Source organism: Danio rerio, chromosome 24 (assembly GCF_052040795.2).
Source record: "Danio rerio strain M-AB ecotype USA chromosome 24, GRCz13ab, whole genome shotgun sequence".
Classification (NCBI taxonomy): Eukaryota; Metazoa; Chordata; class Actinopteri; order Cypriniformes; family Danionidae; genus Danio; species Danio rerio.
The window spans coordinates 33,441,446-33,453,664 of record NC_141044.1 but is presented as its reverse complement, the minus strand read 5'-3'; the positions used below and the strand labels follow the sequence as shown (position 1 = coordinate 33,453,664).

Genomic DNA, 12,219 nt, shown 5'->3' with positions numbered 1-12,219 from the left:
CATCAATGATGAGAAAGAAAGCTAAATGGAGCCAGATGCTCATTACTAGATTTTTGGATTCTGTCCTTCGTAGTGGGCTCTATACGGGACATTTCGCCTCCAAACCGGGTCATTGTGGCTAATTAGACCATGAAGTGAAAAATTAAGGGAGGCCATAAAAGCGGTGATTATAATTGGAATTAATAAGCAGGAGAAACAACAGAAAAAGCTCAGATGCGGTCTCATTTTTTAGAGACTATTTGTTGTCTCGCAGCCCATTTCTAAAATGATTTGAAATGCTTTATTCTGTATCATTCTGTAAATATTAATAATTGAGTGTCGATGGGTTTCATCCGTCATTGAGTTTTGATGGTTTTGCACAGAAAACCTATTTTGTTTTGTTATAAATGTACAAATGTGCTTGTATGGTGTGAAAATTGATTCACATCTATCCATTAACTTTCTTGGTCCGAATACTAAATCTAGCCAAAATAAAAAAATAAACAAATAAACAAACAATACTAACACTTTGTTTATCATATATGACTTCTAGTGCTTTATATGCTATATTAATCACCAGCCACTTTATTAGGTACACCTTACTAGAACCGGGTAGAACCCCATTTGCCTTCAGAACTGCCTTAATCTTTGTTATCATAGATTCAACAGGGTACTGGAAATACTCCTCAGAGATTTTGGTCCGCATTGACATGATAGCATCACGCAGTTGCTGCAGATTTAACTGCTGCACATCCATGATGCAAATTTTCCGTTCCACCACATCCCATAGGTGCACTATTCGATAGGGATCTGGGGCTTCATGTATCAACGCTGCGTACACACAAAAACTTTGCGTACGCCAGGTTTCACGCTCAGAATCGCTCACGTTTGGATTTACTAACAATGAACAGAACGTGGGATTGTGCGCAGCTCCACGCCAGCTTTCAGGCTGGCGTACGCACATTTTTTGCGCGTATGTGTTTTACTTCTGTTGGCGACTCCTAGAGGCAGTTGTGTTAAATTCCTCTCTACAAAGTGTCTGAGCCTTTCAATGGCAGCTGTATGAGATGGGTTCATCTAGCAGGTATATAAGGTTTCCATACCATACAGTTGACTAGCTAAACATTAAAGCACAATTTGCAGCGGTCACCAGTTTTCCCAATGTAATCTGAGCGATCTACCGCACGCACATTGCTATAAAGACACTATCTGAAGATGAATTTGCATGCGTGAATCAGAAACATTTCCATTCAATAAATGTGCAAATAAAATATGATGCACAGACTTATTGATGATTCCTACTTGTATTTCTCGTGATAAATAGTAGGTAAAATCTAATATGTTGCGGGGGAAAAAAGAAGAAAGAGTTCATCAGACGCTGGATTCGAACCGAGTTCATGCTCGAACGTGTCAAAACATGTTAACATGCGTCTTACGAGCTGCGCCACTGAGACTGTTATGGGTACTGCAACATTTTACACCTATAAATCACACTATTTCTTTTTTAATTCACTCGATGTTCAGACCCTACTGTGTTAACCGCATCAGCTAAACTCTCCCACTCTATTTTTTTCTTTTGTTGTTAATTCCAGAGAACAAACTTGCAAATAACACCGCTTTTCTCCGGTCTACCTCCGAAAGCAGCACCTCCAATTCACATTCTGTTCAAAGTTTCTCTTTTTGCTTGCTTTTGCCTTTGCTTTTTCGTTGGGTTTTGCCAAAGTAGAGTCATTAGCATATTCATACGGGGGAGGAGGCAGGGAGGGGTTTTGTGCTTGTGCATGTTGCGCTCAGTTTCACGTTCATTCGGATGTACAAAAGAATATGCGTGAGATTCGGCGTACGCAGTGTTTCATACATCTGATTTTTTTTCTGCGTACGCACATTTACAGCTTTGTGCGTACGCAATGTTTTAGTAAGATTTCCACGCAAGTCTTCGTACATGAGACCCCTGGTGACTATGGAGGCCATTTGAGAACAGTGAACTCATTGTCATGTTCAAGAGACCAGTCTGAGATGATTCGCTCTTCATGACATGGCGCTTTATCCTGCTGGAAGTAGCCATCAGAAGATGGGTACACTGTGGCCATAAAGGGATGGACATGGTCAGCAACAATACTCAGGCAGGCTGTGGTGTTGACACGATGCTCAATTAGTATTAATGGGCCCAAAGTGTTCGAATATCCCCCACACTATTACACCAGCCTGAATTGTTGATACAAGGCAGGATGGATCCATGCTTTCATGTTGTTGACACCAAATTCTGACCCTACCATCCAAATGTCACAGCAGAAATCGAGACTCATCAGACCAGGCAACGTCTATTCCAATCTTCTGTTGTCCAATTTTGGTGAGCCTGAGCAAATTGTAGCCTCAGTTTCCTGTTCTTAGCTGACAGGAGCGGCACCCGTGCGGTCTACTGCTGCTGTAGTCCATCCACCTCAAGGTTGGACATGTTGTGTGTTCAGAGATGCTCTTCTGCATACCTCGGTTGTAACGAATGGTTATTTGAGTTGTTGTTGCCCTTCTATCAGCTGGAAATTCTCCTCTGACCTCATGCATCAACAAGGCATTTGCGCCCACAGAACTGCCGCTCACTGGATATTTTCTCTTTTTCGGAACATTCTCTGTAAACCCTAGAGATGGTTGTGCATGCAAATCTCAGTTTGTACAGTAAAAATAAAGACAGATCAACTAACAGATTACATTTAATCTCAAAATAAAACCTCTGTGTTTCATTACAAACCTGTCGAGTGACTAACAGAAAACTTTCATATCACCTATGAAAAGGTCCACATGCAACCTTTGAATTGACATTAAATCTTTTCACACCAATCAATCTCTCATTTCCTTTCCCATCAGCAACACCGTCAGGCTGCTGACAGACAAGGCGACAACAGTGTTTCTTCCTGGAAAAAGAGCTTCCATTTTCTTCACTTGCTATTACCCAGAAAAAAAGTCCTTGCCACAAACGACTGTGTTCACGCTATGCTGCTTTGTGCCATGTATCTGCGCTGGATTGGGCCATGAACAGAATCCAAATGAAGCTCCAGCAAATTTGCATCTGCATTTCAAACGCAGGTCTGTATGGTTCCACCTCTCCTGGATGCACTCAAGATGAACGTGATAGATATACATATCAATGATTGACACTGGCTTTTAAAAATTCAGACCTGCTGAACACAAGTGGTCTTCACCGTAAGAGGAGTCAAAATCACCTTCATGGGACTGCAGTATTTCAAGAAAAACCCAAACTCAAAAGCAGATAGGTGTCATTTTGTATCGCGTTCAATAGAGGACTATGTTCACCAAAAAAAAAAATCTGTTATTAATCACTGACTCTCATGTTGGTCCAAACCAAGGAGACCTTCTTCACCATCAAAACACAAGTTAAAATATTTTGGATGCCATCTGAGAACTCTTTGTCCCTACATAGACATTCTTAATTGTTTGAAAACTGCAATTTAGACTTGTGTCATATGTACTGTATGCTGCTATTCTCTGTGATTTGAAGTGCTTATTTTATCCACATTTGTAAGTTGCTTTAGAGTGTCTGCTAAATGAATAAATGTACATTTACTCAATGTAAACACCTTCAAACTAGCAGTGGTCCATGATGTAATTGATATACACCTTCTTTGACTTCAAAATCTTCTATATTCATTTTCTCTGTTTAGTCTATCAAAGTCTGATGCACACAGGGCTTTACATTAACACCCATCAACCCGCCAAATGCGGGTAGATTTCGGTTGTGTCAGGTTAGACAGCCACTCCCACTAGCCACTTTGGCTGGCTGAAACTCATTTTTAAATTGCCAGTGCTGGCTCGTCGTCACTAGATTAGACTGTTAGTTTATGACCGTTTGTCTATTTGCGTACAAATGTGATCTTAGAATCGAGAAGCAGCACGACTGACAACAACAGCTTTTCAAGCGAGCAAAAAAAGCAGGTGAATAACGAATGATAGGATCACGCGCACAGTGAGACAGGGTTTCCTCACTCGCTAACAAGGCCTTTAGTGTCACTCGCACAGATGATTCAATGCATGCAAGTGTTTAAAATCTCCTGTGCCATTTCTTCACTTGAAGCAACCGTGACTGGAAATGAAACTAGTGCGATGCTCATGCACTCACAGTCCTTCAAGGGTTCGAGATACTTCAAGGGTAAGCAGCAGCAGTTGTTGCCGCTTTCGCTTTAACCATTCTTTGAACAGATTAGTAATTGGCCTAACATTAACAATCATCCTTTCATTATCGCACACAGCTGTTATTTTTGTTAATCTAGTTTAATATTTATCCTTTACAATAATATTTCTTTAATATGTTGTTGTATGCATAGTTCACTGGTGATCTGGGATATTGAGCCAGAACAGACCACTGTGCATTTTAAATGCGTGACAATATATTTTTGAAATGTCAGCTGGTTTGTTGAATAAAAAGTGTGTGTATAAAGCAGTATTTTGCTTGTTTGGACATGTTATTTAAAATCTGTGGCAAGGAAAGAATTAGTTTGGTGTGACCAGAGTAAAAAAAAAAGTAAATACTTAGTGTTGAGCCTTGAAAAGTCCTGTGAAATAAAACAAATTGCAATGTGACACTTTTTTATGAAAGCATAAACCATTTGCTTATGTTCATTGAGTAAGCTCATAAACAAAAAAATGGTTCAACGAACGAGGCGGCAAGTTGAAAAAACACAAAATCTAAATGAAGTAATTTTAGCATGCTGCAACTCATGCCAAAGTCAAATTTATGCATAGAGTATATTTTCCCAACAACAAAATTGTGGCTAGTGAAAATGGCGAGTGGCTAGTAACGGTGTAAAACTACTAGCCACAGTAGCTGGTGATCACAAAAGTTAATGTCAAGCTCTAGATGCACACGAGTAAAAATATAAACTGAATAGTTGCTTTGTAGCATAAATTGAGTTTCTAAACGTAGGAAACTCACAATCCAAATCAAAACACAATTTAGTGTTAAAGACATCCATCTGCACTTGTACTGTATGGTGGAGTTTTAAATAGAGGTTCATTTAAAGACAACCTTTCCAAGACAGTTTTACCATGGAAACAGACTAACAGCTAAAGCACAGCACATTAATTAAACCATCACTGATAAAAGTGTCAAAAAAGATAAACAAAGAAAAAAAAAAGTGCCTTAAAAAAGAAAAACTGTAAGTTTTTAACCTACCTGTTAAAACAGTCATTTAAACTGCTTATAAGCTTAAAAAGCAATGTGTATGCATCATTTCTTATCATTTAAATGAAATCACGACTACATTTACTTGTGATAAATGATAGAAAATGTGCCTTGATTAGTTATAAAGTTGTCTTGTATCCGCTTCTTAAGTGGTGACATGTTGGTGACGTCTGTAATACTGTTTCCGAGTCCAAGCCGCCACTCATTTGAGTTGAGAAGTCATTTGTTTATGATCATTTTTTATTTATATCACACAATAAAGTTAATTTTATATAAAGTCATAGTGTACACAACAATCTCTGGGGTTGCTGCAACACAAATACCAAAATTTTAACAATTTATTTAAAAAATTAATCACTTTCTGGCCATTGGATATTAGGCATGGACATATATATTGCAATCGTGATTTTCGAAAGTATTAAATCGCTTTGTAAACGTTTATTATTGCCATTTCATGAGTCTCCCCATTCAGCTGAATAGAGCACTTAGACTCGGAAGCTGCTTCGCGTGACGTCACACTTAACAAGCGGAGTGTCTTTAAGATTTAATGAGAATGATTCTTCCAATCAAACATGCACTGAACAGCAAAAACAATAATACTGTAAAATATCATTATATTTACACTTTGACAATCTCCATTTAATATTCACAGACAAAATGTACTGACTTGTAAGAGGTCTATTTTCCGTGCCTCACCCTCGATAAGGATAAACCATTAAAGATTTATGCAGTACAAGTTTAATGAAAAGATATACTTAGATTTTTGCAACATGGCAAAAAAATAAATAAAAATAAAGTAAAGACTACACATTAGGCTTGGGCGGTATCCAAATTTTGATACCGTCAAACCGCCTCCATATTTTACCCCGGTTTCCGGTATTACCGGCGTAAAAAAAAAATTATGACGTAAGGCTCAGACAGCGTCACCAAACTGTTGGCTTGAGCCTAAACCATTCAGAAACTGAATACCTTCTATGCGACCTTACGCTCGCGGTGAGAGAGAGAGAGAGAGAGAAAGAGAGAGAGAGAGAGAGAGAGAGAGAGAGAGAGAGAGAGAGAGAGAGAGAGAGAGAGACAAGCGACGCACAGCACCTCTCTCTCTCTCTCTCACACACACACACATACACACACACACATCTCTCCCGCGATTTATTCAGAAATTTACTCCCACACCATAAGAAATCTGGCCGGTTCCCGCGGTACTGCAGCGGGAATGCAGAGCTGTAATCGGGCCATAAAAATTATACCCGATAGGTCCCGAGTCCGACAGGTACAGTTTGATTGACAGCTTTATAAAGCCCGAACCCATTGACAGCCCGACATTATTCAAATGTGCTCATGCACACAGCTCTATTGCAATTTTTTGAGAATGAGTCATTTATATGTTTTAACATCATTTATTCGTAACAAACGTAGGCTATATGCCACTTGAAAGTTGGAACAAAGAAATAAAGTAAGTCCTACAGCTGTAACATCATAACATATCAGCACTCTATGGTCTAGGTACATGCACTTAGCCTTTAAATTGGCCAACACACAAATGAAAAAAAATCTTTCTTAACAAATCAAATTAAAATAAACTCTAAATGACGACGGGTATTTTGGCAATAACGAAATTAAGATAAAGGCTCTGCAAGGTTTGTTTCTCAACTTCTCTTCACAATCTGGCATTAAGGCGGCAGTGAAGCTGAATAATAAAAGAATAATGCCACCATTATGATTATATGGTTTAATTAATATTTATTTATAATTGAAAAACCCTTTACTCACCAAGATTAGGCTACGTGTGTTTGTGGAGGAACATTTAAATCCACAGGCTTAGCGCAGTCCTGCGCTCACGGGGTCCAGCAGCTGAACACCCTTTCCTGCTGCTACAGGTCGAGATGCAGAGTTCTGATCTGGCTGATTTTGCAAGTTTTGGGTTGGATTGTTTGTTCATCTTCTACCAGTCAGGAACATCCATTTAATTTTCCATGACAGCAGTTTCACTGTAGCGAGAGGCCTCGTCTTTTTACCTGTCAGCTTGCGGTTTAGGGCTCTACCGTAATACGCAGTGTCTGAGCGACCGCGAAATACCTGCGGCTGGAATGCGCTCTTTCTGAGCTAGTGACTGGCTTGACCGCCGTAATAATTCGCTTTTTTTACTACTTCATCATCATTTGTTTCACCTTTGCAGGGATGGATTTTAATGCTGGGATTTGGATTTTTTCGGGTCTCGCCGGGTTCGGGCAAAGATCTTCAGCTCTAATGCAGACCTCTCGTTCATATTAACCATGTCTCCCTTCTGTTCAGTCGAAACTCCCAAACTGCAGGACACTTTGAAGCGCGACACGTCACGTCACCTCTCCCTCTCCCCCTCCCTCTTCCTCTCTCTCTCTCTCCTCCACACTGTCCCGTGATGACAACCACACATACGTTTTTGTAGGCATTAAATAAAGGATATTTAATATTTTATGACGGTATAACGGTATTGAAACGGACACCGTTGCTATTTTTAGATCCCGCGGTATACCATAATACCGAAATATCGCCCAAGCCTACTACACATACAGTTTACTGAATCTTTGGCAGTACAAAACAGACAACTTACTAGCTGTCAAATAAATTATGACTGCAGGGCTGGATTATTGATTCAAAAAGACTCTTGACTCTTGCACAACACTCTGCCATGCTACAACCTCAAAACAATCTTCAACCATACTGTATGATTTGTAAAGTAATACATTTTGACATTTGCATCACACAGCCAGCTCTAACCAGTAGTACCAACAACTTTCAGAAACAAAAACTGACATAATTGTGCTTAAAATACATCTCACTCGATATCAAACTCTTGTTTGTTGAACTGTTGCATAAAATCAATAAACAATCATGCGCCTACTTACATTGTATGCTCATTCCAACTTCATTATAATAGGCATCATCACACAGTTAAAGCATTTAGACTCTCAAGATGTGTTTTTTAGCTTGTAATTTTGCTAAATGCATGACATACTCCAAAATATTAGCTTGCAAGTCATTAAAACAACAATTTGCTTCATTCTGTACACTGTTAGACATTTTGTTGTATTTTTGTGGGAACCTACTGGCAGAAAGTTACCGCAAATGCCCCTTTACAGTAAATTACCTGTAAATGGGTTTTACAGTAGCAGGGTCCTACCGCAATTTCAGTTTACAGCCTTAAAATTGCTGCAACATTTTTAATGATGTAATGCCTTTTAAACAATTTATTAATTTTTCAATATGACAATTTTTACAGTACTTTTACTGTAATGTATTTACATTTAACACTAGCAGTACAAAACTTTTATTTTTATTATTATTTACTATTGAATTTAAGAAATTCCAAAGGGGTGACATGTTCTTTCACGAACTGTCGCATTTTTGTCTTCAACTACAGTGGCAGTGCTTGATTACGTTGATTACAGGATAATAACGCAAACTCCTAATAGGCAATAAGTTACTGTAAAGTTTTAAAATGACCTGAAATGCAGGAGTAGGGTCTGTCTGCGGACTGCAAGACAGTGGCATGACTTGTAGGCCTAGTAGAGGCATAACTTGAAGTTATGGTGACCCACGTTTCAAAACTATGTTGTCGGCACTGTTCATCAGTTATTAACGTCTACCCAGCCATCACAGTTGTTAACGTTTATACCTACCACAACCCTAAACCCAATCAACACCATTGTTAACCAGTTCAACTCTGCTGCTATTTTGGGATTTCCACCTGGATTTCACCTACCCAAATTTAAAAGCTTCCCAAATCCACATGCAGGTGTAAATGCAAAAATTTGGTATCATTTTAAAGAAAACTATTTGAAGTTTTATAAAACACTGTGTTTTGAAAGTGTTTAAAATATCTGTATATGTTGTCTGTGTTATAATAAACTCTTAAAAAGTTAAGATTTTGTTTTTTGTTTTTTATAAACTCAAATTTGAAAGTGTACCTTTTAGGTTCTGTGTGGTCTAGGGTGCTGTAAGTAATTTAGGTGGTTCCTGCACATGTATGTAATCACAGGAAAAAAGAAAAATGTCTTTATCATAATCTATGCAAAAGTTATTGTATTCCAACTGATGAGAGGTGCTACACAAGCCACAGGGATCGATCATTGTTTTCATATTTCCCTATTCTTTTGTTTAATCAAACAAAATGCACTGTGTTTGGACCACATCAGACATATAAAAGGATTACTAATGCACATCACCTCAAAAACAGAAGTGAAATGGCCGTGAAGCGCACAGCATAAGGTAAGAGATGACAGCTGTCTGTCTGTCAGCTGTGCTATCTGGGACTGCTTATTGATCATAAATGTATTGTTTTCACTTCTGCGCCATGGAAACACCATGATTCATTCGACAACTATTTGATATGTGAATATAATTCAGTAAAAAGAATGCTACAACCGTATGAGCACCGGCAAGAGCTTTCATTTCATATGAACCATATGAAAAATAGGAAAATTAACCAATATTCAATACCCAACTCGGGTATCAAAAATAATGTGTATTTATGTGTAAATAATTTTTGTACAGTAAAATAAAAACCAAAGTGATGCATATGTGCATAAAATACAGATTCTACAGTTTCAAACGAAACCACTTACTGGGGTCTGGTGCAATGCTAGCCCTTTAAATCTTAAAGCGAATGTTGATGACGTCACAGACCCGGTACCAGGTCCGCAGAGTTTAACTAGTTAAGGTATTCACCTTCCCCAAACCTAAACCCAACCATCAGTAATTACCATCTACACCTTATGCAACCCTAAACCCAACCATCACAGTTATTAATGTCTAAACCTTCCTCATCCTTAATTCCAACCATCACAGTTATTAACGTCTACACCTTCCTCAACCCTAAACCCAATTATTATAGCTGTTAACATACAGCTGTCATGACAAAATGGATGAAGAAGTAAGCAAGTGAAGATGCATGGTGGAGTTGCTAAATGGATGAATATAATGATATATTATATTAATTGTTTTTAGATAAATTTGAAGAAAACTGGTTTTGGATGAAAACATTTGGTGAAAATGTCCTCTGGTAAGCATTTCCGCCATCTCATAGTAACATCTCGCATGGTTCAATGGGACCTCGATAACTGCAAGTCTACGCCTCTCTTACTTACTACAAGTTACGCCCCTTCATGTTACGCCCCTTGTCTTGCAGTCCGCACACAGGTATACTTGCAATGCAGTGCATATTACAGTAGTGAACGGTAAATAAAATATGTAGTAGTTTACTGGGCGTATTTGCAGTAAATAATTGTAAAACTGCGGCAATGTCAATATATATAACTCATCTTACCACAAGCACATTCTTCCAGTGAGTTGGTTTGGTTTACTGATATACTCACAGCCATATAGACAGCAGCGTAAACACTGAGTGCGGCCTCTTTTGAAGGGAAGGTCTTGCGGGCACGCAGGATGTCGTCCTCATTGCCAGTGCAGGCTTCCTGATGGCTGATATAGCGAAGAGCTTGCTGGCAACCCAGAGCTGTGAAGTTGGGTTTGCACACAGTCAGAAAATGAGGAGCCAAATTCCCCGTTACCACCTGACCGGCATTCACAAAGATGTCTGTGGTGAACAGGCCAAACAAGTATACACCTATAGAGAAACACACATAGATTGACATTACTACAATGCCCTTAAAGCCAATGAGTAACCAGTCTGTTTATGTGGACACTGATAATCAAACTTTTCCCTTATTCTAAATGAAACAATATTATGATTAAGGTGTTTACAGGAGTTGCTTTTAAAATATTGCTTTTCATATGTTTGATTTGATAGATCGATTAAAGATCACGTGAATACATCTCAACATGACATTCCCCAAAGATTCCACATATTAACATACAGTATTTCTTTGTCAAGATAATATATAAAGTTATGGGTAGTGATGTACTGATTTTTTTTTAATTATTGATTTAAAATGGTGTTTTTGTTCTTTAGGGTATCTGCAGGTTTCTAAGAGTTATATTTAAGGCTATTTAAGACATTTTTAATACCACAAACCAATTTTATTGCACCGAAAATGCCCAAAAAAAAAAAGCACACAACAAAAATAATAACTCTTTATTGCATATAAAAAGAGTATATAAAAAAAAAACCTAAAATAATCTTTTAACTGACTGTTATTTACTAATAATAACAATGGGCATTCCCATAACTGCATTCTGTGGTGAAATCCCCATGAATGTTGCTTAACCAAGGAAAATCCCCAAAAGTACATGTTTCATTAGGTTCCTATTTTGTTCTGGGTGACAATCTTCTTTACAAGGTCAGTTCGATTGTATTTTTAAGATCTTTGAAAAGCAGATTTAGGACAATTTAAGATTAACTCAAATATTTGATACTACAGAATTTAAGACTTTTTAAAGATCTGCGAACATCCTGGTTTTAGGCCAAAAGAGGCTAAACAAAAAATGGGCCAAAAAAGGCTATACTGTTCTATAACGCCAGCAAAGTCAGCTTTATTGTCAATTCAACCACATGTACTAGACAGACAGAGAATCGAAATAAATACAATTACACTTATAATACGATCTAAAAATATAAGTAAAAAATAAAATGTACAGCACAATTACACGTAAGAGCACATGGCAAGGAGTGCAAACCAGAGTTGTGCAGATGCAAAACAGTATATATTGCAAAAAGTACAGTACATTGCAAAACAGTATATAGTGCAAAAAGCTGGTAAATATGATAAATATGATAAAGTAGCAGAGTCTTAATAATATACAGCCATGTTATAATATTGATATTAGCATGTTTAATATACTACTACTACTACTACTACTACTAATACTACTACTACTACTACTACTACTAATAATAATAATAATAATAATAATAATAATAATAATAATAATATCAATAATAATATCAGCATGTTTGTTTAAATCTTCATCCATTCAGATGAATATTGGTTAAGTGGCTTTCATACTGGACGCAGAAAGCGTTGCGCTATGAAACCTATTAATTTCAATGGCTTGTGCTGTGCAAGGCCAGTTTGTTGCTACACCGTTCTGCACTTGTTTATGCACTC

General features: G+C 37.8%; 1 protein-coding gene across 12 annotated transcripts in view; it reads right to left on the bottom strand.

Moving 5' to 3' along the window:
- The window catches only part of plppr5b (phospholipid phosphatase related 5b), a 107,178-nt gene that overhangs the window by 29,768 nt on the left and 65,191 nt on the right, over nt 1–12,219 (bottom strand). For 10 of the 12 annotated variants that reach the window (XM_087307994.1, XM_087307993.1, XM_087307992.1 and 7 more), the window contains 1 exon segment: nt 10,528–10,778. In XM_087307994.1, the coding sequence (XP_087164120.1) occupies nt 10,528–10,778 (251 nt within the window). 12 annotated transcript variants of the gene reach the window in all.